We start from the raw sequence: 18050 nt of genomic DNA, 5'->3' as shown, positions 1-18050 counted from the left end.
ACACTCCTTTGTCACACATTGGGTTAAAATAAAAACGAAGGCGCGCTAACATTTTTAGGAGTTTATTTCAATTTCAATGTATTCAAATTGGCCATCCCCAAAGCAGAAATGGAGCTTCCCCAGCAGATGCCAAGGTTTTATGGAGAAGATATGAAAACAATCACTTAAGATTGCCTTATTTGGGGAAGTCTGGCTGGCTGAGATTGATCGTCCTCAAGGTTCATTTTCGTGGATTCAACAGCGTTAATTCTGGCTTAGGTTTCACTTTGCTTCCGTAGGCTACTGTGAGTTAGAGCCACACCAGTCTGATGGCCTCCTCATTTAATTACTTTAACTCTTGTATATTTTTAAAGTATTATTTTAATCTACCTTTTAAAATATAGGCATGAATTTTAGAAATTCAAAAAAGTGAGTTTGAGTGTGTGTGTCATAGCTATTGGATCTCTCAGTTTTAATACTATACAAAGCAAAGAGTAGACATTTAGTAACTGGTCCTTCATGGAATATATGCTCTTGCCTGTCCTAGTTTATTGTGTCGCCTGCGGATTGCATTTGTAAAATATGTGGCTGGAGAGAGGATTATACGTTAGAGAACAAAAGAAAGAATCTTCCAAGTGTTCTGATTTGGCCTTCGGTAGATTACTTGGTTTTTAAAAAATGCGTGATGAGAGGCCTGGCCTTCCTCAGAGCACCAGCCTCCCATCGGTGTGTATTCCAGCTTTCAGTTCAGTTTTCATGTGAATGACCCACCCTCCATCCGACCTTAAATTAGGCCACTCCTTCTTGGAAGCAGTCCAATACCCCTCATTGTCCTCTTGCAGAGGACCTCAGCCCACACAAAGTTGTCAGAGGAGAGATGCCCAGAAGTTGTATAGCTCCACACTTGGCTCAGAGTGCATTCATTTCCTAGTTTAGCTCTACAGATTAGCCATTAGCCACATAGCTATAGTTTAGTGTAAAAATCAACCTAGGCAGGACTGAACCTACCTGCTACACTGATGGGGGCTTATAACTTCTGCTTATGATCCCCCGCACTTTCGGGGGCAACTGGTGTAGAATAGCTTGCACTGGCCTAGCCTAGAGGCTAAAGACCTAGCTTTGGAGTCCAAGTGCATGGATTCTAACACTGAGTGGTAATAGTTATACAATCTTGAGAAATTTATCTTCAAATGTATTTCTGTTTCCTCCTCTCTAAAATGAAAATAGTAACAATCCCCAGAGTATATGTTTGAACAAAAAAAATAGGCTATTTGGAGGAGTAACTGGCACAAAGTAAGGGTTAAATAGATGTTGCTTAATTTCATTATGATGATTGCCAGTAATTCTGATGTGTGATAATGTAGCCTGTCAAAGACAAGTGGAAGGCTGCCCTTGCATACCCCCCTTTGCCAGCTGCACTGCTGATGAACCCTAGAGTTTCATGTCTGAGTAGATGGCTGTGGGACTCTCTAACTTCTGTGTTGAGGTGTAGAGCAGACATCCCCCCAATCCATTTGCCTTCTGAAACAAGCTCTCATGTCCTATTGCTTGTCAACATAAGAAACATCCAAACCTGTAGATAACTTTCATTCATTTATTTCAGCCAAACTGATGACAAATGTCAGGAGGCAAAATTTCAAAAACTGAGGAAATGGTCTGAAAAATGGCAGTTTTCACATGTATTGCATACATTGTAATCAAAGGGGAATATGTAAGGCGATCTCATGAAATCCATTGGTGATGAATTAGGGAGGGGGAAGAAAGCAAAGTGGGCAAATCTCTGAGAATGGGTGAAAAGTGGAATGGAGAGACACACACTTCTTTTACGCTGGTTGGTATAGATAGTTAGCAATGAACACTGACAGCACAAAGAGGTGGTGCGAGGGAGAATAAGATAATAATGAGAGGTTCTGTGGTCTCCTGTTCAGGTAAGAAATTGTGCCCTGAAGGAAAAAGGGTATTACTCTGACGTTCCAAAGGTATATTATCATAGATGTCAAAAGGCAATAGACAGGCTCAGTGAAGATAAAGATTGACTTTTGTCAGGGAAGATACCGCCCTAGGACGTGGCTACTAGCCACAACTCCCTTTTAGTTAGGAAGTGTTCATTTCAGACCATCCTATGTGGTTACTTCCAGTCTCCGAGTCTGTAAGACCATCATGCAGGTTTCCCCTGAGCTTGTCAGGGTTAGACTGTGGCCCCTTTTTTGTCCACATGCTGCAGTGAGTGGGCAGTGTATTTGGCTTGCCCTCTGATTAGGGAACACCACCAGCTGAAATAAATCCTCTCCATTACATTCGAAGTGCAGTTCCTGTTCCCCAGAAATATGTTTTGGTTAGCCTAGAGGAGTTTCTAGGACCCATTCATTTTCACCAATACCTATAGAATATACAGTAAATTTTATAAGGCCATATACAGATGTAAAAAAACCAACACCCTGAGTGTTTATATAACTAGACCAAAGTCATATTCATTAGCTTGTATTCAGATAGAACTAATACTCAAGAATCCCACCAGACCATGGCAGACCCTTTCAACTTCCTCTACTAATTTCCAGTGACATTGAGTTTCTTTGGTGTTTTTTCATTACTACAATAGTAAATTACAAATAAGTTAGATGTAACATTGTTTTTGGAAAACGTGCTTAAAAAACTGTTTTCATGGGAAGTAATTTGTAGCGAGTAAAAATAAGTAAAAAACAAACTATTTGTGTGTAGGGAAGGGTTAGGTGTTGGTGTGTGTACACAAACATGCATGTATAAGAAATCTTTGTTTCTAGTGTAGAAGTATTTTCTGACTGGACGCGTGTTTCAGGATAATATCTAGATAGTTGTTAATTGCATTCTAATTATCTGTTGATCATTAAACTCATTAAACCAGGAAGGTGTAGAAACTGCAGTGACAAGCACCTAAGTTCTCGTTGCCTTATTTACTCTCTAGCAGAAGGGAGTGGAATCCACTCTACACTGCTGAGGCATGCTCATTTGTTCCTTTGCTATTTTCACTGTTAACTTCATGCTGTCTGCTTCAGGTGAGAGTTAATCAAGTCATCTGGGGACCTTGTAACAGAAACTTACATATCTCACATTCTTGAATAAATGCAATACTAATGCTGAAGTTGCTACAAACCGTTACATATAAAATCAACATTTAAGGGGTTTTTTTTTTTCACCTAGTTGGGCTCTATATTGTTACAAACAGAGAGAACTTACATTTGAGATAGCTTTTCTTTTGTCAATTTACATTTGAGAAATGTTTAATTTTTTTTCAGTTGAAAGACTTCCTTTGTTTAGAAATAGATGTCCAAAAGGCTAATTGTGAAGTCATGAATTCATTTATAAAAGGCTTTAATCTGGGCAGGTGGACATTTAATGTCTTCTATGTACTTCATTAAAATGATATTCTCAGACATTCTCATTATTGTTTAATATAGTGCATCAGATGAATGAGGGATTTTTTAGTGGTTGGTAGAATAGTCCATGATAGGTCTAATTTTGTCAAGGTTTATAAGAAAGCAAGATGACCAAATATAGTTATGTCACTTAGTAACTGGGATACCTTCTGAGAAATGCATCTTTAGGCAAGTTTTTTAGTTCTATGAACATCACAAAGTGCACTTACCAAACCTACAAGGTATATAGCCCACTACTGTAATTGTCTGTGCTATACCTTTTTTTTACAAGCTTGTAAATTTTAAACCTTTATCCAAAGAATTAGCACTTAGTTTCATTGTATCCCAATTGTATTTATTTGTGCTCTGATATATGTTCTATTTATACTTCTACATGAATTGTTCATTATTTTCTCTGGTTTCTTCAAGAATAATTTCAAATGGGTTTTTCGTATTTCCTTCCATTGAGGTAATCCTGAAATGTATAAATTTTCTTCTATAAATGTTTTCACTCTGTCTTAGATTTGGTTAAGCTGTTTTTCTATTTCCATGTGTCTCAAAGCAGATTCTGTGTTTTTTGTTAGTATCTTTAATTTATTGGTTGTTTAAAAAATGTTAGTTAATCTCCAATTACTTATGTTGTTTCTGGTTTGTTTTCTTGATTCTAGATTTGAAGGTCCTTATAACTGGAGTCAGAGAACATAATAGATATAATTTGATATTTTTAAAATTTATCGGGACTTGATTTGTTGCCCAGTACAAGATTTGTCTTAGAAAATATTCCATGTACACAACAATATGCATAAAATGTAGCTTTTCTGTAAATGGTCTATGAAGACCTTCAATATCAAGCTGGTTCAAAGTTGTATATAAGGTCATTAGTATCATTTTAAACATTTTATTTTTATTTTTTTATTATTACAATTTTTTGTTGTTTTTCAAGTACAGTTTTCTGCTATACATTTATAGGACTGGTAGCACAGTAGGTTTATTTACACTGGCACGGACACAAGCTCCTAAGTAATTGTAGTGTAAGACCTGGCAGTTGGCTCTTTGTTTTGTAATGCAAATGTATGATTTAAGCTGCAATTGTGGAGACATCCATTTCAAAGAGACATCCATTTCCGAGGCATACAATTTAAGGAAAGCTATCTGGAATAAACACCAATGGGTGATGTACAAGCCAGGCTACCTTCCTCCCACTGAGGATCCTTTGTTACAGATTTTGGTTGATTTAAATGTAACTGACCATTTGGACTACTTGTTACTCCTAGTCTTCCAATGTTTCTCTCTTATCTTTTAAACTCATCAAGGAAGAGTGAGTTTAAACCCTAGGCCCCCACATATGATCCCACTAAAAAAAACTCCAGGTCCCTCTCTCTACCCCTCATCTGTTTTATCTCTCTGTGTGCCCCCACACAGGACTTCTAGGCTCCAGGACCCGTAAGTAATAGACTTTTATTTTCTTCAGTGTTACCTAATGGCTATTACTTAAAGGTGTCTTGCAATCATAATAAGGATCAGTCCGACTATAACACTGGTTTGGAAAGGGGAGATATGTGTGGGAAGCTCACTGGGACTCCAGTGAGTGTCCCTGAACATTTCCAGCTCATAGTATTACTGTCAATAGGCTGAAACCAGTGCAAAACAGTGATGGCTGCAATCCAGTGATGGCTGAGACTTCACTAGGCATGTGGAATTTTGGGCTGAATAGTTGCACTATGGTACCACCGTTGTGTATGTAGTCCATTAATGACTGGAACATCCTTATACACTGCATGACTGTACTCCCTTGAATTTTCCTGATATTTATAGCCTATTACTTGTTTTCTATAGTTCAGTCAGCATGCCAGTACTCAGACACTGTTAGCACCTAAAACAAAACAATGCCCTCATTTAGAGGTGATAGGGAAAATGTTTACAGAAATTGTGATAGTAGTGAGGTCATTTTGCTAATTTATAGTTGAGCCCAGACCATACACAGGTGCCCATATATATATATGAGCTTGTTTTTTCTTTTAAGAAAAAAGCTGATAGTGAAAAGTACAATGTATATGCAGACAAACTGAGTTGAATATTATTAAAAGTATCAGGGTAAACAATAAGCATAATTAAATGTAAATGTATGTATAGCCTTATTAACATGTGGATATTAATAAGGAGATATGCATATATATTTAATACTCAAAACAATAAATACAAATGATATAATTTTATTCTATTATATAAATAAGGAACTTAAGTTAGGACTAGTTAATTTAATTTTTTATATCCAGTTACACAGAGATACTTGCTTACTAAAAGTACTAAAGCTTTACTAAATATATATCTTTACTATTAAAAAGTATATGTAAAACTATCTAAAAATAAATCTTACCAGTGATATTATAGTAGCATTAATAAGCCTTTATATACTTTAGTAACCCTCAAACTATCCTTCTATTTTACTTTATGGTGCCGCCCCTCCATGACAGAAAATGATGCAAGCATGAAAACATGTGCATTACAATAGAAAAATGTAGTATCTGACAACACAGTTAGTGTGTGCTTTTTAACTACTATTTCTTTTCCTATACATATTTTGTGTATTTTCCAGTCTGAAATTTCTATAACTTATTACCCCATCTATATTAAGTATTTTAAAATAGTACACAGGAACAATCCTTGATTTATTGCTCTCATTTTTTTAAAATTCTTTTCATGAACTGAAGTTGTATGTTTTTTATATATCAGAATTTGTCAATCTTTTTTGTAGTTTCTTACTTCACCTCAAAGTTTGTGAAAATAACAGACTTTGAAGACAGACAACTATGTTATTGAGCCAGGATTTACCTGTTGGTAACAGAATTGCCAGTGGATGTCGCCACTCGAACTACAATCGCCAAAATCTCCTATCAGCAACACGCTGTCATTGCATGGCTTTGAGTTATGTTCCTAGCTCTAATATTAACTATTTGTGACATTTTGAAAAGGCTGTTTATCTTAATTTTAGTTTCTATATCTGTATATTTATATCAGTGTCCTTCAACTATATATACTGCGAAGTCAATGAAATAGACAATAGCTCACTATTAAATAAAATAGGTAAATTTAAATACATCAGGGTGAGTATTGCTTTGTTAATAGTAGTTTCAGTTTAGTGATATGGCCTTCTTTTATAGTGTATGGTGAGGAAAAGTATGTAGGGGTATTCATGAAAGCCCCTAAACTAAATTTGATATTTTGTTGTTTTATCTACCCCAACAAATAATTTTCTGTTCAGGTCTGCCCAATTTCCATTTAAGTCTATCTATAGAGATATTAATTTAAATTATTTCAATTATTCTCTTATGTTTATCATTTAGATCTGATTCTTGTTTATAAACTCTATTTATCTGATGAAATCCCATGGTGTGATCTTTTAATTATTGCAACAACAGTTATATCTGATTCTGTGTCTTCAATATGGAATCATTGATGAGTCTGTTTCTATTGTTTGTTTTTTTCCATTATTTATTCAAGTAAGTCAAGCATTTACCTTTAGCAAAACTATTTTTTAATTATTTTTTCATTATATTTGCTTCTTCCTCCTTCATTTTAATCTAGTTCATTGTAATTACAGTTTTAGCCTCACCAACTTGGTAAGATTGCTTAATTGCACTAATGCATGAGAGCATTTTACTTGCAAACCATTAAAATATTATTTTTAAAGATTTTTCCCAATTCTCCAATATAAATTATCTCCCATAATTGTGTTTCATGACATCTTTTTGTTCTTTCATTTACTAACCTTTATAATCCATTAATTACATATTTATTTTTATTTTTTATTGATTTGCTGTCTAACTTACACCTACCCCAGCCCCATTTTATTACATTTGACAAAATTACTATCTATGTATTAATATCCCATCATAGATTGTCAATTTATTGTTCTTATTTGATAATTCAGTTCACTGGTTAATAAAATGTGACACTGAATTTACTGGGACTATATTAAGGATTTGAACATTGTCTTAATTTAATTAATATGCACATTGGGATTAAAGATGTTAAGTGTAGACATCAAGATTTCTAAACTCAGCTGAATGCATATAATAAAATATTACTTTCTGTTAAATTTTTAATATATTTGTAATTATTACTAGTATCAAACATAATGTACTTTTAAGTCACTAGAGGTAAATGAAAAGAGGATAAAATGTTACTTATTTTGATAAATATGATTTGAGGTTCCTCTTCATGTTAAAATTGGCTTATATGCATAACTAAAATGTGTCTTGAAGAGTAAATTATTATTATTATTATTTTTAAAGGGGTTTACTTATTTATTTTTAGAAAGAGGAGAAGGGAAGGAGAAAGAGGGAAAGAAACATCAATGTGTGGTTGCCTCTCATGCACCCTCTTCTGGGGACCTGGCCTGCAACCCAGGCATGTGCCCTGACTGGGAATTGAACCATTACCCTTTGGTTCACAGGCCCACACTCCATCCACTGACCTACACCAATCAGGAAAAGAGTAAATTATTTTTAAGAATGCACATGTGTGGTGGTTCTGTCTCTCTTTCTATCTCTCTCCTTGAGTGTGTGTTAGTATGTGTAGGAGAGAGCAGGAACAATGTTAATTTTGCTTTTCTACCATTTAAACTGAAGTTAGAAGGTTTAGGAATATTTGGTAAATCTGGGTGGGAAGAGCTTTACATACTGAGAATAAAGAAGAGCATAGGTACTGTGATGTCTGGATGCTAGGGTAGAGCAAGAACATAAAAAATTCGTTGGGGCACAATTATGTTTTGTTATTTGTTTTGTTTTTGTGTTTTAATTGTTATTATCATTTGTATATTTGGTTGGTTTGTGTATTTATTTTATTGGTTTATATTTTTTCCTTCCAATATCCATCATTACCCCTCATCCCATTTATACTGCTAATTTAAATAATCCCCATTTATCCAACATCTAAACAGGACCTTAAAGTCCTGAGGTCTAGTCAGAGGAAAGTGAAAAAAACCCTCTTTCTTGCTCATTTTAATCTGTCAGTGATACATGTCAATTCTGCCATGGTGAGAATTAGTTACATGGTCCCCACCTAGATGCAAGGTTTGCCTTGGTAGGGCAGCAACTTTTTACTGATGACTTTGGGAGACTTACACACATTTATTTTTCCCACTTTCAATATGTGAGGGTTTTTTTGTGTGTTTTGTTTTTTTTAGAAGCTATATCCCAGGACCCATCCAGGGGCAGAATGCGTGGTTTGTGTGTAAACTACTCAGGGACTCAATCCTGTGGACCAGAAAATTATTCAGGGGTAGAAAAAAAAAGGCTCCATTAATTCTTAAATCATAATAATACTTGGAGCTAGAGCTACTGGAGTTATTTTGAAACCAGAGTTACAATGGTTACAAGGCCTGAGAATTGGATTAAAAAAAAACTGGTTATAAATTACACTTTTAATTTCTGAATCAATTTATATCTGAATGTTCATTTCCAGGAACTAAAGTAACTTTCCATTTATTTTTATTCAATTTGAGTTGATATTTTTTAAGTTGAACATTTAAATTTTTTAACTGACACACTGATTTTTATTTTTAATTGTGGAAAACAAATAATATTTTAGGAAAGAAAGGAAGTATTGAGGGTATAGAAAGTGAAAATGATTGTAATATAGCAATCAGTTGATTACTTGATTTATTCATTGAAATCAGGTCATCAGACAAGTTCATTTATGTGTTCAGACTAGTTCACTTTTGGAGCAATAAATATATGGACCCACTAGGTACCATGGTGTACAGGTAAATGTTTAACGACTGGCTCTCTGAGTATTATTCAAACATGAACACTATCTGGTATTTCTTTGCTTACATTAATGAGTAAGATGAAAGTAAAATAACTTAGACATATTGAAATTTTGTTTGTTTATTAATGACATGAGTGAGTTTTCTACTCAATCAGATAATAGTTTTCAAGTACTGGAAACATATTTCTAAATTTTTGTGCCTATTATAAATAGCCACAGATACAACACACTTTTAAGTTTAATCTGTATTATTAATTTTTAGCTTTTGATTTCTGTGATGTAAAATACTTCTACCATGGTCGATTTTGAGTTATCAGGTGAGATCAGTAAATGCTTTGAGGTAACAAAAAATTCTATTTTATCTTTAATTCTTAGTTTCTGAAATCAGTAAATAAAAGTATTATATTTATTATATTATGTATGAATTCCTCATATCTCGTATAAAGCTAAACCTTTCTCCCCCTGTTCAGATGTAGTAGGGGCCAATTGCAAGGAAGCCATTTGCTGCCTTTGGAAACGTAATCAGCTTTTCTCATTCTTGCTTACCTCCTCCCGCACTTACTCACAGCCATTTCTGACCTTTCCAGGAAACTTCATGGATGTAAATCTAGTACTCTTGTAAAAAGATTTGAGATCTCTGAGCCTAGAAGATGTCAAAGGTATTTTTCTTTCTTATGGGTGCATTGATATTTTCCTTTAGAAATAATGGGCCAATTCACAGGATGTGGATGACACATTTTTTTTTTTTTTGACATCTATCTGCTGTTTGTGCAAACTTGATTGGTTCTTTTTTTTTTTTTTGTCTGTCTGTTCGGACAGTGTACTTCTATAGACTCATTTTCTAGGGAGTCTTACCAGGATTTCAAACAACTCCAAGCTAACTCTCTCTCCTTCATAGCTCTACTTTCTTCCATGGAAAACAGTTGTTCATGTTTTTATCCACAAGCCCAGCAAATAAAAGCCAAATAAAATCCAAAAGCCAATCTCAACCCAAGTTATCTTTTTTTGCTCTGATAAACTCATTTCTTCTTATCTGTGGGATTTCCCAGACAGGAGTTAGATTCTATTGTACTGGGCTCACTGCTGGAAACACACACCAAGTTCAAGTAGTCTGTAGAAGTCCCTTTCATTAGAGTTACACTGGGTAGTTGACATCCCCCTTCCCTCTAAAACCTTCCCTTGGATGAAGGGTGAGGGCATCCGTGCTTGTTTATGTGAAGACTCTTTCCAAAGGGATCTTCTCACAATATCCTTTTTCTATCTCAAATCTCTTGACTCTCTTACATTCTCACAGTTTGTTCAACAGATCTGTAACTGATTTTTTTCTGTGTATGTGTAACTGATCTGTGACAGTCCTCTTTGCAAATTCTGCATAGGATCTAGTGATGACTTTGTCATACAGCATCTATTAGCTTTCAGTACTTCAAACAAAACTTACATTTTTGCAGGTTATTACATCATAAATATGAGTAACATCATGAGATTTTTTTCAATCCACCATCAAAAGCTCTTCTCATATTTCCCTTTTAAACAAAGGAAAATTTATACACATGCACATGTGTTTATATGTGTTTAGCACACACATGTACCATATATTCATCATATTTAAAATTTTGAAACTGTACATAGACAAAAATGTCATTAAAATGAAGTGAAATACACCCAAAATCTATATCCCAGTAAAACATGCTTTGTATATATTATTTTGGCCCAATGCAAGTAAAAAAAGAGATAGACTCTCTTTCATGTGTGTTCTCAGCCCCACCCCTCCTTACATAATCTATTGTGGTCATCCTTTCCTCTGGGGAAGTACAAACCATTTTAATTTTAATTTTAATGGCAGGGTGCATTCTATTTCATAAATGTATCATTTTTTCCTGAACTAATAATCCCCTTTCATTGAATATTTGAGTGGGGTTTTTGTTTCTTTGTAAACTACACTACTGTGAACAAATTGCATTTATTTTTATTTATTTTCTAGATAGGCATATCCCTTTCACTAACCCAATAATATTGCCTCTTTTGGTGTACATTTGCATTTTAATAGGTGTTAATACTTAAGCCAAAGGCAAACATTCCTAAAATAGAAATTCAAGTATCAGTTAATAGGAAAGGAATATATTCCTTTTTGTTCCTTGAGAAATACCAGAAATTGGACGATTGCCTGTCACTGTCTACTATTAAATCTGGGTCAAATTCTATTTGCTATGCAAAAGATAAGCACCCCCTAACATAGAAATGTTTTGTCAGGTTGTCTAAAACCAAGAAAAAAATACTCATTTTCAGTGATTCACAGTAATTCTAGTTGCTTATGTTAAATCCATTTAAACTTCTCACACTTGCTAAATTAGGTTAGCAAACTTATCCAACAGTCTTTCTCTGTGTAACATTCATTCATTCTTCTTGATTGTTCCAAATATTATTTGCCAGAGGATTATGAAATAAACAAGTAAAGATGAGAAACCAAATGGAAGTGTAATGTTATTTTTTTCAAAGTTCAGTACAGTTTCAGAAAAAGAATATTTTTAAAAAATGTGTTTCTAGGTATTTCACCATTTCATCTCTCCTAGTGTTGAGGATATTCTGCACTTTTTAGAGAAATATGACAATGACATAGAACATCCAGGTTTTTTCCTAGAAATGCACATTATGACTGCATACTTGGTAATACAGTACTACGGGTAACTGTTTTTAGACTAACAATGTACAGTTTTGGAAAGTAGTGATCTAGAATATTTAATACAATGCACAAAATTTCAGGATTTATTTTATTATCATAAGTTGGGAATTTACAAATTAGACCTAAGGTTTGTCATTGTAACTGTCTTTAAAGGTAATACAATTACCATTTTTCCCTTGAATAAGATTGCTTTTCCATGGCTTGTTTGAAAAATGTAAATGAATAAAACATACAAACAGCAACAAAAATACAACTCAAATTATTTCTGTTGTTGAAAAAAGGTAATGAATTCCCTGCGATATGTCCATGTGTAGCATGCATGCATGCATAAATAAATAAAAATAAATAAATAAATACATCAGGTCAAGGCAACTTTTAAAAATTACTAAATGTGTTATACTTAGAGAAGCAGTGTTCTACTTAATATTGATATCACAGAATGGTACTTCTTGGCATAAACCTTCCATAATATATATTATTGGAGAGAAAAAAAAAGTGATCCTGTGCCTTTAATTTCCATTTCTGAGAGAGGGAAGGCTGCACACCACTGACAGGCTCACTTGTTCCCGTCTTTAATGTGCAATCTGTTTTCTCCAGCGGAGGGCACTCAGTGTATCACAAACTCAAGCATTAGCACCAACAAGCTCTGAGCATCATCAGTCTCTGGAAAGCCTTCTGAATTAGACAAGGGCTGCCTCTCAGCACAGCTACACAACACTTTAAACCTGACCAGCTAACTAAATGGATAAACCTAGCCTGCATAGCCTTTAAACTGGGGTCTCATACAGCACAGGAGGCCTACTTGCTTCAAGAACTGAAATCCAGAGGATGAATTGCTTTATCTGGGAATGGCAAAAGCCAGCACAATAAGGAATGCCAGGTATTCTGAAGATTTTCTTCTTTTTCCCCCCCTCTTTTTATAGAGAAGTTGGTTACCTTCGAGATGGGGCTGTAGCTCTTTTGCACTGATTGCCAATTACTGCTGATGGGTCTCTGGTGAATTACACAATGGTCCACAGAGCCTAGGAGCCCTCCCTCACCCCCCAGGGCTTCCTTCTCCCTGCCCCCCATCCCACCCATGCTGATTTTTCTTCATATATGTATATATATATTTTTTGCCTGTCCTCTCCGGGGAAGTTTGTATGGGGCTACTAGCTCACATACGAGATCAGAATGGTGTGAATGACAACCGCACTGTGTCATGAAGGTGGTGGTGGTTTCAGCGCGAGAGACCAAATAAGAAGAAAGCTGAGAGGGGGGAGCCGTTTTTGGATGACAAAGGATGGGTAAGTGAACTTTTGTTGTTTCCTTGTTAGCAAAGCTGATCCTCTTGGCTTCCTATCCTCGGTCGTGGCTTTAGCTGATAAAAGACAGGGAAACAGGCAAAAAGCAGCAGCCCTTGAGTTTGCCAGTTGACTCCGTATAGTTGCTATTGCATTTTTTAGATCATTTTCCTGTTTGTAGTTGTTTTTCCTTTAAATTCGTAAATGCATAACACGGACTTAGACTCGAGAGAAATATCTTTAAGACTGTCTCTTCTGTATGCGTATCCACAGCTTAGGAATTGGGCATGAGATAAATACCGTGTTTGCTTCTATTTCTTGATAATATTACCATGCGTGCATTTCAGGTCGCTGTCGGGAAGATTGTTAACACTTTACAACGTTTGTGGAGGGGTGGGGTCGTTACTCTATCAGAGGTCGCACAAGGGCTTGTTTTATCTTTGAAGCTGTATCCTGAACGCAGCTTCGAATTTTCAGCAGTCATTTGCCCGTCTTATTTTTTCAAGTGTGACTGGCTTTCCCCACCCCCCTTCCTCCTGTCTGGGAGAGCTGGAATGTATTTCAATGAGTCTGTAGCTGGCAAGAGGACAGGGCAAGATCGGGTTTCAAACGGGGGGGGGAAAAAAAAGATTTAACTGGTTGAGTAAAAGAGAGTTATTTATTTATTTGTTATTTATTTATTTATTTATTTATTTAGAGGTTTGGCTGATTTGCCTCTCAGTTAAAATTATGAATATTTAGGAGAGAAACCGCAGCACACAGTAGTTTTTTTCCCCCTACCACTAAGAATTAATAAATCTGTTGACAGAGGAAAGAAGTCCCTTAAGATACCGTGACTTGGAATTGCAGCCTAAGTGCCAATGCGTTACAACTTTGCCGGTTTTCAGAAGTTAATGGAGGTAGGGAAAGAAAAGTCAGTGAGAAATTTGAGCAGGTTGGGGTGAGGGGGAGGGGAATGCTAGTTTGGTTTCTCTACTTTTTTATAGCCTACATTTGCAATAGCATCTATGTTAAAAATAACAGTACAATTAATACTACGCAAGGTATTTTGTATCTTATGAAATATTGAATAAGAATCCGAGGATCTTAACTTTGGAGCGTTTCGAGTTACCAGGTGTCAGGGTTCTTGATCGGTGTGTATCCCTGGGCAAGTGAGCCACAGAAGTCAGCTCTTCCTGAGTGGTGAGAGTACCTTGACTGTAATTAGTCTTCATACTGTGCTTAATTGGCTGCCTATGCTAGTTCCAATGCCATTTTTTTCAGAGCTCATAACTGTGTTTCTATTATACAATAAGGACGCACTTTTAGGCAGGGCAAACCTGGGTTACCTTGACAGCTGACTGAAGCTCCTTTGCCAATCACAGCCTGTGTGCTCAACTAGGAAAGATGCACTAGTACGGGGGTTTACAAAGTCACATTTATGCCATTACCAGAAGACTTAGTAATCCTTCTCTTGGTGCCTGTGTTCAACGGCGTGTCTAGCCAAATACTATTGTTATTAAAATGTCGGCATTAAGTGCTAAGACAGGCTCTGTGCTTTGCAGTGCTGATGTTTACCTGAACTCCGGAAACTCAGGAAAGCTTTGCTCTCCGTTCCGACACTGGCGGTTTGAAAATCAAAGAGAGAATGAAACCCAGATAGAAAACACGCAGCACAAGAGGACAAGCAAGCTTTAAATGTCAAACACGTTGTTGTTGTTAAATACTGTCCCGTTACAACAGCAGATGAAATGTTCCTGATATTAGTAAACCGGTGGTGATTTGTATCAATAGCTTTACAATGTGCGTTTGTCTTTTTAACATTGTAGGTTTCCGTTTAATTACGCAGCTGAGAGGCATGCGCATGGTGCTAGCGCTACTTTCTACACTGCTGCTTGTTATGCTATCAGGGGCTCAGAGAGCTTGCCCAAAGAACTGCAGATGTGATGGCAAAATTGTGTATTGTGAGTCTCATGCTTTCGCAGATATCCCAGAGAACATTTCTGGAGGATCACAAGGCTTATCGTTACGATTCAACAGCATTCAGAAACTCAAATCCAATCAGTTTGCCGGCCTTAACCAGCTTATATGGCTTTATCTTGACCATAATTACATTAGCTCAGTGGATGAAGATGCATTTCAAGGCATTCGTAGACTGAAAGAATTAATTCTAAGCTCCAACAAAATTACCTATCTGCACAATAAAACCTTCCATCCAGTTCCCAATCTCCGCAATCTGGACCTCTCCTACAATAAGCTTCAGACATTGCAATCAGAGCAATTTAAAGGTCTTCGGAAACTCATCATTTTGCACTTGAGATCCAACTCATTAAAGACTGTGCCAATAAGAGTTTTTCAAGACTGTCGAAATCTTGACTTCCTGGATTTGGGTTACAATCGTCTTCGGAGCTTGTCCCGAAATGCTTTTGCTGGCCTCTTGAAGTTAAAGGAACTCCACCTGGAGCACAATCAGTTTTCCAAGATCAATTTTGCGCATTTTCCACGTCTCTTCAACCTCCGCTCAATTTACTTGCAGTGGAACAGGATTCGCTCCATTAGCCAAGGCTTGACATGGACTTGGAGTTCCTTGCACAACTTGGATTTATCAGGGAATGACATCCAAGGAATTGAGCCGGGTACATTTAAATGTCTGCCTAATTTACAAAAATTGAATTTGGATTCCAACAAGCTCACCAACATCTCACAGGAAACTGTCAATGCATGGATATCATTAATATCCATTACTTTGTCTGGAAATATGTGGGAATGCAGTCGGAGTATTTGTCCTCTGTTTTATTGGCTTAAGAATTTCAAGGGAAATAAGGAAAGCACCATGATATGTGCAGGACCTAAGCATATCCAGGGTGAAAAGGTTAGTGATGCAGTGGAGACATATAATATCTGCTCTGAAGTCCAGGTGGTCAACACAGAAAAATCCTACCTGGTGCCCCAAACTCCCCAGAAGCCTCTGGTTATTCTTAAACCTACAGTCTCTAAATCTGACCCCACCCACCCCGCCCTTGAAACATCAAGCCCCTCCCCAGGGTTTCAGATTCCTGGCACAGAGCAAGAGTATGAGCATGTTTCATTTCATAAAATTATTGCAGGGAGCGTGGCTCTCTTCCTCTCGGTGGCCATGATCCTCTTGGTTATCTATGTGTCTTGGAAGCGCTACCCAGCCAGCATGAAGCAACTTCAACAGCACTCTATTATGAAGAGACGGCGGAAAAAGACCAGAGAGTCTGAAAGACAAATGAATTCCCCTTTACAGGAGTATTACGTGGACTACAAGCCTACAAACTCTGAGACCATGGATATATCCGTTAATGGATCTGGGCCCTGCACATATACCATCTCTGGCTCCAGGGAATGCGAGGTATGAACCATGATCCTCCTAAAAGCATTTCTACTTCGGGGAAGGAGAGGTAAATGTTTGAAGCGCTCTAGGTGTCTCTAATCACTAGAAAGATTAATGACCCTTTGCTTTTGGGTTTTGCTCAGTGTGAAAGGTTACTTAATTAAATTACAACCACCAGGAAATTGACTGCTTTTTTTTTTATGGTTGAAATTTGAAGGAAGTTCATTCAAGGATGAGATTAAGTTGGAATAAAGCACTCTGTTACAACATCCTTTCTTTTTAAGTTTGTATACAGGGGTTGGACTTCACACACATACACATGAACAAAACTCATTCTAAAATTTATGCCTGGTTCTTGTTGCTTGACTTTTGTGATGGAGTAAAGAAGGAGGGACTAGCTGAATAGCAAAACAAAGTGATTTTACCCAAAGTCCAGGATGTAACAAAGATTTAAACCAAAGAGCAATTTACCCAATGGTTGATTTTGTTGTAAATTTTTAGTTTTAACTAAAGCATGCAACAGGGGTCTCACAAGGATAACTGTTTCCATGTTACTTGCCATGTAGTTATTATACCAGCATAGAGAATGTCAAAGAGGCCTACTGTGTACTTGTATTAGGCTTTTGAAGATGTCTATCTCCCTTCCTTTTTTCTTTCTTTTCTTTTTTCCTTTTTCCTGTTCATTTAAAAAAATTATTGGACATTGATCACTTTTCAAAGGTTTTCTTAAGTGCTGGCTATTTGTATGTAATCCGAATGAACCTTAAATTTCATTTTTGGGCTGTGTTCCTGGAAACTAAAATAGGTCATGATGTCGTGGATGATTTAGCAATGATATGATGACAGGCAGGACAGGGACCGTCAGTGTCGCTGTCATCCCCCAAAGAAATGACGTTTATTCTTGTTACACTTATCCAAAAGTAAGTGATGGAAATGTGTATAAATAAAAAGAGAGAGATTTGAGTTCTGGGTGTTAGCTTTTCTGTGATATCAGCCTTAAAGGAAGGCATTTCATGTTATAATATTTTCATCTGCACAAAAAATTGTTTGGAGCCAGTGTCTCACTCATTAATTTGAAGACCATTTATGTGAATATATTTACGAATAGGAAAATAGTCACAGATTTCAACTCATCAATAGGTAAAACAGGATGCAAATTATTCTTTTCTTGGTAAACTTGATCGAAAAGTGCAAAGGCAGTGACTGCCAGGGCCTCGCTACGGGAAGGAGCTAGTGGATGGAGAGAACGTCAGTCCTGGCACTGTGTTGTCTTAGTGTTCAATTTTAGATGATCGCTTTTCCAAAACAAAATTTGATGAATATTTAAAGACTTTGCTCTTTTTAATATTAGTTATAACAGTTGCAAAATATAATGTGCTAATATAATGTGCTAATAAATATATCTATATTAGCCCATTATTATAATATATATCGGCACATTATATATACACAAATCTTTCCATAGTCTCAATGCAAATGCTAATGAAAATGTTTTCAGACACATCACTGAGTTTGAAATACTCTCCAACTCAGTATAATTTGCAACACTGAGCTATTCTTCACAGACTTCATTTTCTTTTTTTTTAGTCTATGACTGAAAAGGAGAA

At 36.2% G+C, this 18050-nt stretch overlaps 1 protein-coding gene across 2 annotated transcripts; it reads left to right on the top strand.

The window, feature by feature from the left end:
* Window positions 1-12445: 12445 nt before the first annotated feature.
* LRRTM4 (leucine rich repeat transmembrane neuronal 4) lies at window positions 12446-17813 on the top strand. Of its 2 annotated transcripts, none has more exons than XM_037064946.1 (2): window positions 12446-12703; window positions 14915-17813. In XM_037064946.1, exons 1-2 carry the CDS (start codon window positions 12697-12699, stop codon window positions 16465-16467), a joined length of 1560 nt encoding a protein of 519 aa, XP_036920841.1. In that variant the 5' UTR covers window positions 12446-12696; the 3' UTR covers window positions 16468-17813. The 2 variants fall into 2 exon arrangements, with proteins under 2 accessions (XP_036920841.1, XP_036920842.1); XM_037064947.1 differs by having other exon boundaries at window positions 12446-13109.
* Window positions 17814-18050: the final 237 nt, after the last annotated feature.

The sequence above is a fragment of the Sturnira hondurensis genome, unplaced genomic scaffold, assembly GCF_014824575.4.
Source record: "Sturnira hondurensis isolate 20B ecotype Veracruz unplaced genomic scaffold, ASM1482457v3 Scaffold0015596, whole genome shotgun sequence".
NCBI lineage: Eukaryota > Metazoa > Chordata > Mammalia > Chiroptera > Phyllostomidae > Sturnira > Sturnira hondurensis.
This window is presented reverse-complemented; position numbering and strand designations above follow the sequence as displayed.